Genomic DNA, 17,673 nt, shown 5'->3' with positions numbered 1-17,673 from the left:
GGAGGTTCCTCAGAAAGCTAAAAATAGAACTACCCTACGACCCAGCAATTGCACTACTAGGCATTTATCCACTGGATACAGGTGTGCTGTTTCGAAGGGACACATGCACCGCCATGTTTATAGCAGCACTATCAACAATAGCCTAAGTATGGAAAGAGTCCAAATGTCCATCGATGGATGAATGGATAAAGAAAATGTGGTGTGTATATATACAATCGAGTATTACTTGGCAATCAGAAAGAATGAAATCTTGCCATTTGCAACTACATGGATGGAACTGGAGGGTATTATGCTAAGTGAAATTAGAGAAAGACAAAAATCATATGAATTCACTCATAAGGACTTTAAGAGACAAAACAGATGAACATAAGGGAAGGGAAACAAAATATAAAAACAGGGAGGGGGACAAAACATAAGAAACTCTAGATATAGATATCAGAGGGTTACTGGAGGTGTTGTGAGAGGGGGGATGGGCTAAAATGGGTAAGGGGCACTAAGGAATCTACTCCTGAAATCACTTGCACTATATGCTAACTAATTTGGATGTAAATTAAAAAAAAAAAAAGACAAAAAAAAATGAAGACCATGATTGACTCTGTTAAAAAAAAAACAATCTTCAACCAAAAAGAGTTGGAAGATGTAAACCTTAATAGCATATGTAAAAAACCATCTCTTTCAAGAGAGATCTGTCAACCTAGCCTTTTCGGGTGATCCTACAGCACAGTCATTTGCCCTGAAGCTTGAGGGGCTTTGATTCCTTCTGAAAGAGAGCAAAGGATAGCAATTCAGGGAAAGACTGGTGCCTACCTCAATGACTAGGCGTGGTCTACAAATGGCAATGTCTTCCTGAGCAAAGCAGCTGAGGCTGGACTCAGATTGCGTTGCCGTGGCTATGGCGGTGAGTCTGAGGAAACTGTTCTCTGGTGGGCTTTGCTCAAAACAGGAGAAGGACAGGCTGTTGGTGGTTTCATAAACTGAAACATACGACAGGCAGAGTCAGTGCAAAGGAATGAGTGCATGTGCCCTGGAAAGAAGGAATAGTTACACACAATGCAAAGGAGTCAGTATCTCACTGAAGCCAGCAAGATGCCCCATTTCTCACAGCAATTTAAAACTTAGAACTCACTCAAGACCCCACTCCCACCACCATCACTGCCTCCACCAGCGCTCTTGGCAGACCTCCTCAGTAGGGTTGTGGAAGGTTCCTGTAAACTAGAATGAGTTAAGCTCTCTGGCCTCAGTTGCCTTGTCTGATAAGAATGCCTACCTGGTGGGATAGCTTGTGTTAAATGAGATACTGAGTGCTTATCTCAGATGCTACCACACAGCCGTTGCTAAATATATGCTTACTTAGTTCCTCCTTATTCTGTTTCTTCAGTTTCCCTTTTGCAGAGAAAATGAAGCCATCCTTCATCCTTGAGGAATCTTCTCAAGCTCGTGTTCCCATTCCCAACCCTGTAGACATAGACCTCTACCCCTGCTGCCACCCGGAAGACGAAGTGTCCGCCCTCCCCAAGTTGAACCTCCACTTTTGATGTCTGTGTCCCATCCTGACCCCACTATTGCCTGCTGTGTAACTTTGGGCAAATTATTTAAGCTCTCTGTCTTTGTCTCCTCATCTGTAAAGTGGGGATACCAGTGGTTGCTACCTCTTAAGGTTGTTGTGAGGATAAATGATATAATGCATAATGTACACTTGACCCTATGTTTGCCAAAGTAAGCTACAGTTATTCTAGTTGTCCCTCATTTCCCCAAGGGTTGCACCATCAATTTTAACCCATCTTTCCTGAGGCTTCAGTCTTTCCCTCTCTGTTGATTATTTTCCTCAGCACGAAAGCAGATTCTGCTCTCTCATCTTAAACAAACAAACAAAAAAACCCACCCTCTCTCTACTCAGTGTCCCTGGCTGACAACCACTCATCCTGTTTCTTTTTTCTATCTGTTCTTCCAGGAAGGACTGGCACACTGTGTCTTGCTTTCTCAACTCTCAATCAGTTTAACCCCTAGGATGCTGTCCTTTGCCATCATTTCTCAGTAAGACCACTCCCTCAGTGTCTACTTTTCAGTCTTGACATTTTGTGGCTACTCTCCTGACCCTGCTGGGTGGTCCTCCTGTCTTTGACTTCTCCATTCACCTTCTGCTCCTTCCCTGCCTTCCCCCTACATGCTGGTGCTGCCTGCCTTCACCCTCTTCTCTTCTCACACCCCTTCTTCTACCCCCATGAGCTCATTGATGCCCTGACTTGGCAGCCCCCTCTGTGCTGGGATTCCTCATCTGGTCTCAAACCAAGGCCTTTATTTTGAATGCCAGGTTTAGGTTGCCAGCTGTCTCCTGGCCATCTCTGGATGTCTCATGGGCTTTCGAACCCAATGGGCCCATACTTATTCTTCCTCATTTTCCCTATTCTAGGGGTTCATCCAAACTGAAAGCAACCCTCTAACCACCCCCCCCCATACATATTCACAAGTCCAGATCTATCCCACCTCCTTAACATGTCTTCATTTGAAGTGCTGCTACTCTGGTTTCTCCTTCATTCCTTGACTTGGTTATTACGAACCTGTGTACATGTTGTTCCTTCTGCCTTGAATACTCGTGACTCACTTTTCTGCCTGTCGCTGCCCTTCCTACTCATCCTTTCAGACTCGGTGTAGTCTGATGTATCTGGGAGCAGCCTGCTCCAACCTGGGTGACATGCTCCCCTGCCATTGTACTCTGTTTACATCATAAAATACTTCTTATACTGCAGTCATGGTCTGTTTATTTATCTGACTGCAGTTGGAATTGTGAGTGGTTTTTTTCTATGTGAAGCTCAATAAATATGTGTTGAATGACAGACAGAGGGCACACCAGGGGCTAGAAGCCACCTCTTCAGAACTTCGGGTGTGCCCCATGGCTGTTGCCTACCCAGGGTAGGAGCTGGGGGTTGAGGAGGTCTGGCAAGGCCTTAGAATTACCCATGTTGGCACCAAGCGTGAGGAACAGCTTGTTCTTCCAGAGCTTGGCAGCAAGGATGCCATTGTAGTACATTGCCTGCACCCCAATTGCCAGCTCCACAGCCTTCTCCTCATCAGTGGGGTTAACCAGGATCACTGAGAACTGGGCATTCCCTCCCAGGCATAGGGAGCTGGGTGCTTCCAAGAACAGGTATAGAGGCTCAGCAGTCTTGAGCCTGGGAGGATGGATGCCACTGTCCTTTTCATGTTCCATTCTCTCTTTCTGGACTCTTTCCAGCACTTCTTTTTCTTGAAAAGATCCTGAAGAATGGAGGAAATAAAAGAGGCCTCTTATCCAGAGGGTATAGACTCTTCTAATAAAAGTCCAGGATTAAGATTCATTTACCCAATGTTACTCAAATCCCAAAGTCATAAGAGCTTTGCAACCCTCTAAGACCACATTTAGCTAAAAAAAAAAAAAAGTCCGAACATGAGACCAAAACCATAAAAATCCGAAAACACAGGCTGTAACTTCTTTCTACATATGTCTCCTGAGGGGTGCACGGGTGGCTTGGTTGGTTAAGCATCTACCTCTTGATTTTGGTTCAGATCATGATCTCACAGTTTGTGAGATTCAGCCCTGTGTCAGGGTCTGGGCTGACAGCACAGAGCCTGCTTGGGATTCTCTCTCTGCCTCCCACCTCTTTCTCAAAATAAATAACTAAATAAACAATTAAAAAAGATATGCCTCCTGAGGCAAGAGAAAAGCAAAAATAAACTTTTGGGACTACATCAAAATAAAAAGCTGCACAGTGAAGGAAACAAACAGCAAAACTAAAAGGCAACCTGTAGAATGGGAGAGAATATTTGCAAATGACATATCCAATAAAGGGTTAACACTCCAAATAAAGAACTTATAAAACTGAACACGCAAAAAATGAATAATCCAATTTAAAAATGGGCAGAAGACATGAATGGACATTTCTCCAAAGAAGACATACAGATGACTGACAGCCACATGACAAGATGCTCTACATCGCTTATAGTCAAGGAAATGCAAATCAAAACTACAATGAGGTATCACTTCACACATGTCAGAATGGCTAAAATCAACAACATAAGAAATCACCGGTGTTAGTGAGGATGTGGAGAACCCTCTTGCAATGTTGGAATGCAAACTGGTGCAGCCACTCTGGAAAACAGTATGCAGTGTCCTCAAAAAGTTAAAAATAGAACTACCCTGCAATCCAGCAATTGCAAGTAGGTATTTACCCAAGGAAGACAAAAATACTAATTCAAAGGAATATATGCACCCCGATATTTATAGCAGCATTATCTACAATAGTCAAAGTATGGAAGCAGCCTAAGTATCCATCAACTGATGACATTTGGCATAAAAAAAGATGTGGTATATATATATATATATATCTTGTCTGTACACGTGTATGTATATATGTATACATCTCTTGTACAGATAAGATCTACACACACACACACACACACACACACAATGGAATATTATTCAGCCATAAAAAGAATGAAATCTTGCCAGAGAAAGACAAATACCATATGATTTCACTCATGTGGGATTTAAAAAAACAAATGAGCAAAGGGGGATAAAAAGAAAGAGGCAAATCAAGAAAGAGACTCATAAGTATAGAGAACAAACTGACGGTTATCAGAGGGAAGGTGGGTGGGGGGGATGGGTGATGAGAGTTAAGGAGTGCACTTGTCATCATGAGCACTGGTGATGTATGGAAGTATTGAATCACTACACTTGAAACTAATATTACACTGTTAACTAGCTGGAATTTCAATAAAAGCTTAAAATAAAAAGGTCTGGAGCACCTGGGTGGCTCAGTTGGCTGAATGTCCAATTCTTGATTTCAGCTCAGGTCATGATCTTGCAGTTTGTGGGATCAAGCCCCACATTAGGCTCAGCACTGACAGCGAGGAGCCTGCTTGGGATTCTTTCTCTCCCTCTCGCTCTGCCCCTCCCCTGCTCCCTCTCAAAATAAATAAATAAACTTAAAAAAAAACAAAAAAGGTCTTTGTTGGGCAGATCCACTCTAGATACAGCATGTCTTGTCCAGCTCATTCAAAGACCAAGTCCTTCAAGTGCTATGCATTTGTCCCTTGAATGGTGGGAGAGCAAGATTTTGGACAAGTCTTACTGTCTCTGAGGACAGGTCTGTAGGGACTCAGATCTTCCTAAGTGAAGGAGTTGACTTATTCCAAGGGCAGTGGGGACCATGGAATATTCTAGAGCAGGGGAGTAACATAATTATTTTGTGTTTTAGAAAGCTCATTCTAGAAACTGTAAATTGGAAAGGGAACAATAATGGAGAGACTGGATGCCAGGGGTCCAGTTAGGAGGCTGTTACAATGCTACAGACAAGAGATGTTGAGGCCTGAATTATCTGTAGGCAATGGGGAAGGAGATGAGGAGATGGATGTGAGAGTAATGTGGGGTGATGAAGGAGGAAGAGTTGAGGAGGGTACAAGCCTTCTTGTTTGGACAGATAGGTGATGGTGGTGCCATTAACCAATATGGAGGACAGAACAGATTTGGGATACTGGAAGAGAGGGTGAGAAGAAGAGAGGGAGAACATCTTCTGGCAGCTGGACTTGGTATTAAATGTGTTGTTTTATTTTGTCCCCTGGAGGACATTTAGAAGCACATGGAGAACTTTTTGGTTGTCACTGCCCATGGTGGTGGGGTGCTGGCATCTAGTGAATGCTGATAAGCATCCTATGATGCACAGCCACCCACAACAAAGAGTTATCTGGCCCATAATGTCAAGAGTATCAAGTGGAGTTAAAAAATGCATTTTATGGGATATGAAGAAGACTGTGACTCTCTCTGGCCTATATCTTTCTGGCCATCCCTTCCCCTCTGTTGGCATTTCAGGTGCTGAGAAACCCTGCCCAATACCTTCAGGATACTTGTAGTTCTGAGTGATATCCTCACAGCGGTCACTGCCCACACTCTTGGTGCTGATGTTGTTGCCAACATACTTAGTGTTGGAGTTGGTTAGCTCCAGTGTGTCATCCTCACAACACTTCCAGACCACACACGAGGCATTTACTGAAGCAAAAAGGTCTGATACTGCAGGCATCAGTCCTAGTATCCCCTCCTTGACTGCTCTGACAGGAACCAGATCACAGGACTCGAGGACTGAGGGAGGAAAAGGCCAGTGAGCAAGAGGAACCATACCTAGACCTCTCCTGAGCCAGAGCTGCATAACCTTAGTCCCCATCCTATGTCCTATTTTCCCTTCCCCGAGATCAACATCAGAGGTAGGCACTAGGCAGAGTTTATGAAAGGGCATTGCAGAGGTGAAATTCACAACTATGTAGTGACAATCCTTTTTGGTCCTGGTCTGTGGCAGGAGCACTCTCAGAAACTGGACAGGTAGAACCTCAGAGGACCATAGTACACAGGAGTTGCTCAGCCAGCTCGACTATGGCTATAGTTAGGAATAGTTCACTTTTATTGAGCACTTATTATGTGCCAGGCTCTATTACTATTCTGCTGCTGAGCAAGGAAGAGTGATCTTTTTATGGCTCTTGAAGATTTCTTCTCTGAGCTTGAGCCTATCCTGATACCCTCTTTACCCATATCCAGAACCTCAGAAATCTCACCTACAAGCCCCTAGCCCAGCACATCTACCAGTTATCTTAAGACCCTCTACCCTTCATTGGGATTCTCCTTCCTTGCCAGTTGTTCTGAGGTAGGGCTAGTCTCCCTACAGCCTCGGGCCTAAATAGCTAACACCTTTGTTCCTTTCAGCCTACTGGCTTCAGGTCAGCATTCTGCTGACCACTATCATTCCTTCCTAAAACTCATCCAGTTTTAGGGGATGCAGACCCTCTTGGGACCTCCTGCTGCTCATATTTCCTCTCCCACGGACTCCTTCAGCTTGTGCAGCCTAGGATGGTATGGGGGCCTACCCCCAGGCTTTACCTCCACCTCCACTGTGAGCATTTGGGTGCAGAATCTGCCATCCATCATAACCTTGGGGCAAAGCAGGCCGGGTCATCCAGCACTCTGTGGAAGTCTGGAAGATCCTGAAGGCATCAAAGTGAATAATTTAAGTGGGGACAAAAGTAGTTCTGAAAAGCTGAAGACATTCTAGAAATCACAGAGTCATTATTGTCATAGGACACTGTAAAAGTGGCTGCCATGCTCCCAGGAAGTGGGGGTGGTGCATGGCACCACTGACCATTCATGTCCCATGTATAAGAGTCTTGAGGGCCTCCTCTCAATGCGAGGGTCACTCAGGGTGTGGGGGGCTTATACCATGTGGGTTTGGAGCCCTTCCATGTCTGAGACTTCATCCTCTTTGGGCTTCTCACCAGATTCTGCCTCTTTGGCCTTCTCCATTCTGAAGGCCCTCCTCATTGTAGTACTCATCTACGAACAAGCGTCCGCCAGTTCCCTGGGCTGAGGCGAATGTGGTAACGACGCGAGCAGGGATTCCCAGGCACCGCAGCACTGCGTGGAAGGGGCCAGAGTCAGGGGGAGCCAGAGAGGCCTGGGTATGTATATAGCTAGTGTTTTCAGTGTCTCCTCTGGGCAGACACTGTCTTAAATGCCACCTGACATCGTGGAAAGAGGAGGGACACAGGCACCAGGAAGTTAGCACTGACACAGCACAGGATGCATAAAGGCTGAGAAATGAGATGCAAAAAATTTACACAGCAGGCGGAGTGTACAGCCAGGGCAAGCTTACAGAATATTCACCAGAGCACCGGGGCTTGCTCTACTGGGGCAAAGGCAGGGAAAGTTGCAGGGAAAAAGCCGCAGGACAACCCAAGAGGCAGGGCAGACGCTCCATACAGTAGCCAAGGGGGGTGTGGCAGGCAAGCTGGCTCTGTACCTGTGCAAGCAACTGCAGCGAACACCCAGGCCTGGCCGTCGTACACAGGTCGCCCTTGGCCTGTGAGCCACTGCCGCAGGATGGGCACACTGCCCCGGCGCTTGTTCAGCAAGGCGGCTTCCTGGATGGTGTGGGTCTGTGGGGTGGGCAAGACCCTCTCCTCCATGAAAGCACGCAGCTGTTTGTGGAAATGTGTGGATGATACATGGGGCCCAAGACAGAATAGCCTCCAGGGGGTGAATAAAGAGGGCTTAGACCATCTGCATGAGAATCACTTGGATATTCGTGGGCTTCACCCTACCCATTGGGTTGTAATCTCTAGGGCTGGGGCCTGGAGAATTCTCCTCTTTGTCAAGTCCTCTGGAAGCCAGGGACTTGGAGACCACATGGCAAACAAGCCTCACATCACAAGAAGAGCAAGAGCGCTGCCTCTCCCTGGGGGCTCTTTTCACTGCTCCTTCACTTGCCCTGGCCCTGGTTCCTTTGAGGGTGTTTGCACCTGGGGCGTCAAGGCCCACTTATCCCAAGCTTCCACCTCCACCTCCTCACGGCTTGACCTCATCCCTCTCCACCTCTTCAGAGGGAAGTCCAGAGGCACAAGAGGAAATGGGAAACTCATTACTCCTCTGAAAGGACATTTAGGAACAGTGGGAAGCACCAAAGTACCTGGGAGGAGGGGACCATTTGTGATTTGAAGATTTCCATGGCTATAAAGATGGGCAGCTCTGGCGAGAGCTCCCGTCTCATCTCCCCACGCTGGCCTCCTCTCCCTCCCACCTCACTCACCGAGGCGCCCAAAATGTGGGCCACATGCACAGGGTTGCCCCACTCCTCCACCTGCTTGTCCATGCTCAGTAAGTGCAGACTGAGGTCGATGACATCCACCTCAAACTGTAAGGAGCACACAAAACCATGATAAACGGCCTCCAGGTTGGGTACTCACCCCCCACCATCACCTCATCCTTCTTCCAGACTCAGGTTCCACTCCTTCCTGCCATACCTTCTGGTCTCCCATGGGAGTTCTGGCTTTTCCCTCCCTCCCATTGTGCCCCCTGGTCTGTGTGTATGGGCAGTCTGGTCCTTTGCCTCTTCTGTTGTCTGAGTTTCTCAATAGGGTGTGAGCCCTTGACAACCAGGGCTGTATTGTTTCATTTCTATCATTTTCCATTTAATGTGCTCCTATGGCTCCTGCCAGCCCTGCCCCACGTGGGGAGGATACCAAGGCAGCTCTTGCTCTTGAGGAACCTGCAGTTTAGGAGTAGGGAGGGGCACAGAGGCACTTAGAATACAATCTCAGCAACATGGTTGGGTTCTAGGAGAGATGCCAACCCAGAGCAGAGAGCACAGCAGAGAGAGTCACTCTTACCTTTGGGGCCTGGGAAAAACATCCAGACAGTGTTAAAGGATGGGTAGGGGGGTGCCTGGGTGACTCAGTCGGTTAAGTGTCTGACTTCAGCTTGGGTCATGATCTCACAGTTAATGAGTTCGAGCCCCGTGTAGAGCTCTGTGCTGACAGCTCGGAGCATGGAGCCTTCTTCAGATTCTGTGTCTCCCTCACTCTCTGCCCTTCCCCCACTCATGCTCTGTCTCTCTCAAAAATGAATAAACATTGAAAAAAAAAGAAAAGATGGGTAGGAATTTTCTGGGGGTGACAAAGGAGGAAAGGTATTCCAGACATATTCAACCTGTCTGTTCAGGGGATGGCTAGAAGCTGGAGCATGGGATGGCTAGCTCTTGAGGAAAGGAAAGTACTGGACTGGCTATGAAGGGCCTTAATGTGTCGAACCAGGGAATTTAGTTATTATCCTGTAGACAGTGGGGGTTTAATAGAGGTTTGATTTGCTGTGGTGTTTAGGAAGTTAACTCTGGAAGCTGTGGAGGATGGTCTGACGTGGCCCTAAGGAAAGAGAGGCACCACATGGCTGAAACTGCCGAAAGAAACAAACTCATTGACACACCAGGGAACAAGGTTGTGATAAAGGAGGACTTGGTGTGGTGCCACCATTTCTTCCATCTTGGGTCTGGGTGACTTTCACAGAACTTCCAACAGCGTTATGTTGGGACAGAGCATCTGAAGGTTCCCAACCTCTGTGGTCCGTAAGAGCCACTATGAAGATAACCCAGGGATGAATTTGCCATTTTTAGTGGAAAACAAGTGGCTGTTACTAATTATGAGGATTATGTACTTTTTGTTTGTTTGTTTGTTTCAAGTAGGCTCCACGCTCAACATGGGGCTTGAACTCATGACCCCAGCATCAAGAGTCAGGTGCTCCACCGACTTAGCTAGCCAGGTACCCCAATGACTATATACTTGGGATCTGAATTTGCTTCATCTTTTTTTATAGTAAGATACTAACTGCTTAAGGAATACAGGTGTTTTAATTAATCCATTAAACAGATGTGAAAGGGAGCTTTTTAAGAGGTGCAGTCTTTTTGAAAACTGGATCAAACTCTTGAATTCAACATACTTGATATGTTTGCAAATAAACTTATGGACTGAATCCTTAAAAAAATAAAAGAAAAAGAAAGAAAGAAAGAAAGAAAGAAAGAAAGAAAGAAAGAAAGAAAGAAAGAAAGAAAGAAGAGAGAAGAGAAGAGAAGAGAAGAGAAGAGAAGAGAAGAGAAGAGAAGAGAAGAGAAGAGACCTCATGACTTAAGGGCTTTTGGACATGCCAGCTCTGTCTGGCCTGAACAAGGCTATGTGGCTATCACTGGCCCTTGTCTTCCCCAGAGGTCCCTGTACCTGGCCAAAGTCCCAGGGCTCCTCCTGGATGCAGTCAGCTGTACCCAAGTAGATGAGGCCGTTCTGGTTCAACACATACTCTGTGCGTTGAGACTCCCTCTCCAGGAACACAGCATCCTCTGGTGACAAACAGGTAGGGATGAGGTTCTGTGGGGTGGTAGGCCTGCCCTCCATATCCAGGCCTCTGCCCTCCTTGCCCAGTCAGGTTTGGCTGTAGGTCTTCCCTTCAGCTCTGGGCCTGATGAAGACTGAGGAGGAACTCCCTCTTTCCACTGACTCTACTGCAACCCAGACTCTTCTCTGGTACAGAGTAGGGAAAGGGGTCAGAGTCCCTTGTCAGCCAAGGTGACCTTCATGGTCAGCCAGATAGATAGTAACAAGCCAACCTTAAAAAGCCTACTGGTTCCCAGAAGACATGTGCAGCCAGGGTGCTTTTGGCCTAAGATAATTAAGCAACAGCTCAGAGAACTTCCCAGTGTGCCTATTATATCTCTTTCACAAGTTCAATTTTAAAAAATAGTGTTTTAGGGGCACCTGGCTGGTTCAGTCAGTAGAGCATGCAACTCTGGATCTCGGGTTGTGAGTTTGAGCCCCATGTTGGTTGTAGAGATTACTCAACAATAAAATGTTTAGGGGCGCCTGGGTGTCTCAGTCGGTTAAGCGTCTGACTTCGGCTCAGGTCATGATCTCACAGTTCATGTGTTCAAGCGCCACATTGGGCTCTCTGCTATCAGCACAGAGCCCATTTTGGGTCCTCTGTCCCCCTCTCTCCTTGCCCCATCCCCTGCTTGTGGTCTCTCTCTCTAAAATAAACAAACATTAAAATAAATAAATAAAATGTTTAAAAGAAAATAAATTTAAAAATGGTGCTTCAGAAAAAAACAATCAAACATAGGTTGACAGGGGTGAGCAGAAAGAAAGAGGAGCATCTGGTAAGACAGGGTCAGAGGGAATAGTGGAGCTGGGTAAAGTAGAAACCAGAGCATTGGCTTTCTACCCTGGTGGCATCCAAGTGGATCTAAGACTCCCATGGTCTCTCAAGCCTCTCCTGCTGTCTTCCTCAATGGGCTGGGCTGGGGTTCATGAGGAGGATGGTGGTCTTTAAGGAGGATATTCTAGAAAGCCAGAAGCAGCAGGGGGATGTGCTCTGCTTGCCATGTGTCTCTCTCTGCACCTGTTGCTGGGTGGGAGGGGGGAAATAGGGTGCTTAGGTTGGTTCCTGGGGACTAACAAGAGAAAAGTCTTTGCAGACTATTCCACCAGACATCTGCTGGGATGAGGGTACTCAAAGAAACAGAAGAATAGGATATTAAATTCAGGAAGCCCTGAAAACTTGGGGCCTAAAATCACAGAACCATGTGCTCAAGGAGCCCTTGACTTCTGCCCCTCCATCTTGAGTACTCTCTCTGAAATCACTTCAAACAGGTGTTTGGCCCCAAACTCTGAAGGCTCTGGTAAATACCTTATCAGAGCATGGGTAACATCTCCTTCCCCTTCCCTGATGGGGTGCAGCCCTCTTTTATAAAATCCCCTGCTTATGAAAAGGACTTTCATTATAGCATGTAAAATTTCCCTTTGAATCTGGGAGAGTCCCATCTCCAAGAATGCTAAGATGAGACTGAGTCCCAGATAACCTGAAAATTTCTTAATCACCTCCCAGGTAAGCAGAGCCAATAACTCACTCCTGCCCACACAGACATCTCCATTTGGACTCACATGGAAAGGACTTCCCTAGGCAGGTCCCTACAAGCCAAGTGTAGAGGCAAGAAGCCTGGCATGGAGTCAAGACTATGAGTTCCCACTGAACTGAGCACTGTCTCAGAATTATCTTTGCTTTGTCTTTGTTCTGCCTGCCAGGGCCTAGCTCTGGATGTGGGATCTGAGTCAGTGAGACAGATGTACTGGAGCCTCAATTTGGAAGGAAATGGCTTGAGGGTCTTTCTGCCAATATGTTGAGGGCCATGGGTCCTCCCTCAGCTGAGGGGGCCCTGATTCCACATTCACCCACATGGGGATGGGGCACCTAAATGGACATTTGTTCTCATCTGTTGCTCTACCTGATCACCCCCTTGGATCAGGAAATAACCTAAACTGAGGATTGGCAGGACTACCTGAAGGAGGGGGTATTGGAGAACGCTTAGCAAAAAAGTGGAGAGAGGGAGCCCACTGGGGGTCAGATGCCACATAGAAAAGGAGTCAGGAACTGGCTGGAGAAAATTGGGAAGATTTCTTCTGCTTCCCTGTTTCCTTTTGTCTCCCAGCCCTGCCTTATAATGACGGCCCCTCAGGCTGGCAGTGAAACTTGTGAAAAGAAAAGGCTCTTCACTTGTCATCTGGGGTAGTGAGGACAGGAAGGCTGATCAAAGATGTTTTCCATTTCCCCAAACAACCGTTCAGGGAGCCCCAAGGATTAAGGTGGTGGGTGGCAGATTTAAAAAGTAAAGACAGACTCAACCTTCAGAAGGGGGAGGAAGAGGAGATGCCCTCCTCATGTTTGGGGCATGTCAACCATGTCTGATGATCTTTCTTAGGTGAAATAGCCCCAACAGCCAAGGCTGAGCTTTGCCAGCGGTGGCCACTGGTTGGGTTGCAGAAGGTCACCTGATCTCAGGAAAGCCCACCCTTAGTCTGCTGAGCTATGGAACACTAGCCATTTGTTGCTCTAGTCATATATTTAGACAAGTCAATGTGGAGAGGGCCCAGCAGCCTGTAGTAAGAACAGAACTTACACGTGGAGAGAAGCAGAGACAACCAAACAGGGCAGATTTACCGTGGAGCTGATGAAGCTGAAGCTTTGGGCCCCTCACTAACACAGACCCCGTTAGGCCTGAGCAATTCGATATTTTGTATTAGTTTTCTTTTCTTTTCTTCTTTTTTAAAAAAAATTACTTATTTTTGAGAGAGAGATAGAGAGAGTGAGCAGGGGAGGGGCAGAGAGAGGGAGAGAGAGTCCCAAGCAGGCTCCGTGCTGTCAGTGCAGAGCCTGATGCAGGGCTCCAACTCATGAACTGTAAGATCATGACCTGAGCTGAAATCAAGAGTAAGATGCTTAACCAACTGAGCTACCCAGGAGTCCCTCCTCCCCCTCCTCCTCCTCCTCCTCCTCCCCCTCCTCCTTCTCCTTCTCCTCCTTCTTTCTTCTTCCACTTCATCTCCCTCCTCCTCTTCTTCTTCTTCTTCTTCTTCTTCTTCCTCTTCTTCCTTCTTTCTCCTTCTCCTCCTCTTCCTCCTCCTCCTTCTTTCTTATGTTTATTTAGATTTGAGAGAGAGAGAGAGAGAGAGAGAGAGAGCACAAGTTGGGGAAGGGCAGAGAGAATGAGAGAGACACAGAATCCAAGGAAGGCTCCAGGCTCTGAGCTGTCAGGGCAGAGCCCAACACGGGGCTCGAGCTCACGAACCGTGTGATAGGAGAGCACAAGTTCTCAGTGCTCATGAACCTACATCTAGAAAAGTTTCACAGTGCATAAAGTGTGTGTAGTAGGGTGCCTTCTTTGTAAGGTGAATGTGATGCTTTAATGAGATATTGCATGTGAAGCACTTGGCCCAATATCTGACATGTAGTACAAATTCAATAAATAGTAGCAACTAAATGTTATCATAAGCCTAGATTAGATCCATTATACCTAACCCAAAGTCTGTTGTCCAGCTGACTGAACCACCCAGGCACCCCTGTATTGTTTTTCTTAAAGAGGGTCCACGAAGTTATATAAATCTCAGGTCCCACAAAACCTGGATTTGCCCTGGAGACAGATTATGGGAGCCCAGGGAGGAGACAGAGAAGCCCATCACTCAGGTTGTATCCATTCCTGAACCACTTTCCCGTTCTTAGCCCCTGTACTGTCATGACAAAGAGTAGCTCTTCTAGGGTCATCTCAGTGAATCTCAGCTCCTATGGTCAAATAACCTGACCCAGCACCAGGGTTTAATGGTGAGATAAGACTTTGCTTTCAGTGGGAGGCCCCAGGCTGCTTCTGCCAAGGGTGACACGAAAACAGACCCTGGGTGTGAGAGGCCATTCATCCAGGAAGCAGACGACACAGTAATTGCGTGTTGGTGCTGTCCTTAGAGGGAGCTGCCCACTGGAGCCTGGGCCTGTCACTCCCTGCCAGAGCTGTGCCCCAACTCCTGTGCCTTGAGTCCCTGGGCAGCCCAGGCTGGTTTGGGTCTAAACTCACCTCGAGCCCAAGGGTTAAAGAGCACTGTGAACCGGCCCAGGGGAAATGACTTCTTGCCCAAGACCTGCAGCAGGAGCGAGTAATGGCCAATGATAGCATCTGTGGGCGTAGTCACAGAGATGTTCCAGGACTGGGCATCTCTGTCTTCCACCACTGCACTCCACCACTTCCGGTCCCCCATACTGGAAATTGGGAATGTGGCTTGGGTCTTCTTGGCCTTGGAAGGCTGCTCTCCTGCAGTCACACAGAGAAGAACTGGTCATTTGGACCTCTTGGTCACAACTGAGAGTAATAAACTCAAGTATCACAAAGTTGGAACAGGTGAAAATTGGTTTTTGGTGAGAATGAAAGCAGCCCATCCAGTAGGGTGATGGGAGAGCACAGGTTCTCAGTGCTCATGAACCTACATCTAGAAAAGGTTCATAATGCATAAAATGTGTGTAGTAGTGTGCCTTCTTTGTAAGGTGAATGTGAGGCCTTAATGAGATATTGCATGTGAAGTACTTGGCCCAATGTCTGACATGTAGTACAAATTCAAGAAACAGTACCAACTAAATGTTATCATAAGCCTAGATTAGATTCATTCAGGGTTTTATACAAAACTGATCATTATATTTGCAACCAAAAGGAACCCCTTAGTGATAATGATGCTCAGCAGCTTCTGAATCATAATAAACACTATTTTTTTAGGCACATTATCTCATCCTCACAACAGCTCTGCCAGGTGGGCAGGATTCCTCAGACTCAGGGAAGTGTGGCTCATTTGCCCCTTTGTTCCCTGAGAAGATGCTGGAGGAAGAACCCCCCAGTCCTGCCACCAAGAAGGTCTAGGTCTGCCCCACTTACCAGTTTGTGCAATGAGGGCTACCTTCTTCAGAGTAGACAGAAATGTGTGGACTGGAGCCTGGAAGTGCAGGATGATGGTGAAGGGCTTCCCTCTCCTCACAAAGAGGTGCTGGGAGCTGATGGCCTTGGTGTAGTGCTCCTCATTGTTTTTTGCTGCCTGGAAGTCACAGTTCTTGATCCCCAGGGCTACTGTGGAAAACAGAAGTCATGGAGACTAGGTATAAAAGTGACAACATAAGTTGAGACAAAAGCAGAGACCCTGGAGTCATAAATGAACTGGGGTTCAAATCCTTGGCTCAATTTACCTACTAACTGTGCCACCTAAAGCAAGTGATTTAACCACTCCGAGCCTCATTTTCCTCTTCCTTAGACTAAGGAATCATCCCTCTTTCAGGGTTGGGGAAATTAAATGAAGTAATACATATATAATACACTTAGCACAGTGTAAGACACATAGGAAGTCTCATTAAATGGGACAATTACTATTATTAAAAGAGCAATGCCTGCTCTCTTGTTGACCTCCTTTTCTGGTCCCAATCCAAAAACAATGAATAAAACCCAGAATTTTGTTCCTACTCCTTTCTTCTTCAAACACAAATAATTTTTAGAGCTGGTTTGGAAATCACTGAGCTGATTCTCTTGTTTATAAATGAGAAGTGTGAGGCCCAGACAGTAGAACCAACTCACCTGAGATCATACTTGGCTCTTTCACCTAAAGGCTCACCAAACCCATGGCACCATGCAGCCCAGAAAAACTCTCCAAGGAGGGGGCCTGAGAGTATTATGACAGTCTATCAGGCAGTTCTCATCTGACAATGAGCCATGTAAATATACTAATAGACATGCAGAGGCCCCTGAGCTTTCTGCATCCTGTAGTTCTACCTGTTCCCTTGCTTTATGTTGGCCTCTGCCCCTTGTAGTTGGATTCCCTGACTCCTACCTCCCCTTCTCTGTCACTTAGCTTTTTTTTTAAATAATTTTATATTTATCTTTAGAGAGAGAGATAGAGAGCGAGCAGGAGAGGGGCAGAGAGAGAGGGATCAGAATCCTAAGCAGGCTCTGCACCGTTAGCGCAGAGCCCAATGCAGAGCTCAAACTTACGAACAGTGAGATCATGATCTGAGCCGAAACCAAGAGTCAGAACCTTAACCGACTGAGCCATCTTAGGCACCTCTCTCCCACTTAGCTTTGAGGCTGTGACACCCTCATGCTTTCCCAGGGTTATCTTCCATATGTATCACAACCTACAGAGGATAATCATGTTGTGATGCCATAAATCCATGTTAAGGGTAGGAACATTAACCCATGTTAGCCACCATCATTGTCATCACAACTATGACCAACGATTTACCACCAATGAGCTACCATGTTGCCACCCATAGCCATACCACTGCCACCACCACCACAGCACCCACTACTACCACCCACTATAGCCCCCCCCCCACCATCACCTCTACCACCATCCTACTTATTGTAATAAAAACACATTATGATGGAGGAGCTACTGAGAGTCAAGTAAGCCCCATGGATAGATGGCTTGGCTCACCCTGTTCCATGGCTGCAGGCTGGTCTTATCCACTCGACCACAGGAAATGCCTGTCTTGAACTGTTGCTCAGTGCTTCCTCTCTGAATCTGTCCCAAGAGAAAATGATGGAGGTATTTTCATTGGTTTAAGAATCTATAAATAGTATAGTTTTCTTCCACTCCTCCTGTGAGGCCCCCACGTATTTCTTTTCTCTTGCTCCCTCCCCACTAGTATCTCTTGGACCAGATGCTGGGAGTTACCCTTTTTCATTTTATCTCTTGTGCCCGACTGGAGCAGTGGGTGGAATGGAGGAAGATCAGCCAGCTAGAGAAGCCAAGAGGAAACTTCTAAGCCTATCATTTCAGTGGTTTCAAGAGACCCTCAGAGATATTACCTGGACAACAAGAGAAGATTATGGAAGAGATGACTCTAAACAGAAGGCCCCCATTCAACTCCAAATTTCAGGCCCTAAACATATCATGGGCTTCAAGTTGCTAGATGTTTGTGGCTATTTTGGTAATAGAGAGAACCTGTATGTCTGGAGATCATCTGTGTGAAGGAGATAA

The 17,673-nt window shown here is 46.7% G+C and overlaps 2 protein-coding genes across 8 annotated transcripts in view; one reads left to right on the top strand and one right to left on the bottom strand.

Annotated features, from left to right (window-relative positions):
* Positions 1 to 9,306, top strand: part of CCNDBP1 (cyclin D1 binding protein 1) — a 23,667-nt gene extending 14,361 nt beyond the window's left edge. For 2 of the 7 annotated variants that reach the window (XM_043554105.1, XM_043554107.1), the window contains one exon: positions 5,846 to 9,306. In XM_043554105.1, the coding sequence (XP_043410040.1) occupies positions 5,846 to 5,852 (7 nt within the window). In that variant the 3' untranslated portion in view covers positions 5,853 to 9,306. Of the gene's footprint in view, positions 1 to 1,378; positions 3,401 to 5,845 lie in introns of those variants that run through there. The other 5 variants (XM_043554102.1, XM_043554110.1, XM_043554104.1 and 2 more) reach the window with 3 other exon arrangements.
* The window catches only part of EPB42 (erythrocyte membrane protein band 4.2), a 21,819-nt gene extending 4,146 nt beyond the window's left edge, over positions 1 to 17,673 (bottom strand). The window contains exons 1-11 of the mRNA XM_043554096.1: positions 17,128 to 17,673; positions 15,582 to 15,770; positions 14,736 to 14,969; positions 10,561 to 10,679; positions 8,604 to 8,708; positions 7,818 to 7,995; positions 7,294 to 7,432; positions 6,902 to 7,005; positions 5,870 to 6,112; positions 2,956 to 3,255; positions 808 to 974 (exon numbers count right to left, since the gene is read on the bottom strand). Of these exons, the coding sequence (XP_043410031.1) occupies positions 808 to 974; positions 2,956 to 3,255; positions 5,870 to 6,112; positions 6,902 to 7,005; positions 7,294 to 7,432; positions 7,818 to 7,995; positions 8,604 to 8,708; positions 10,561 to 10,679; positions 14,736 to 14,969; positions 15,582 to 15,770; positions 17,128 to 17,137 (1,788 nt within the window). The 5' untranslated portion in view covers positions 17,138 to 17,673. The remainder of the gene's footprint in view (positions 1 to 807; positions 975 to 2,955; positions 3,256 to 5,869; positions 6,113 to 6,901; positions 7,006 to 7,293; positions 7,433 to 7,817; positions 7,996 to 8,603; positions 8,709 to 10,560; positions 10,680 to 14,735; positions 14,970 to 15,581; positions 15,771 to 17,127) is intronic.

This window comes from Prionailurus bengalensis, chromosome B3 (assembly GCF_016509475.1).
Source record: "Prionailurus bengalensis isolate Pbe53 chromosome B3, Fcat_Pben_1.1_paternal_pri, whole genome shotgun sequence".
NCBI lineage: Eukaryota > Metazoa > Chordata > Mammalia > Carnivora > Felidae > Prionailurus > Prionailurus bengalensis.
Note: the sequence above shows the minus strand (reverse complement) of the source record. Positions and strands in the feature narration are given on the sequence as shown.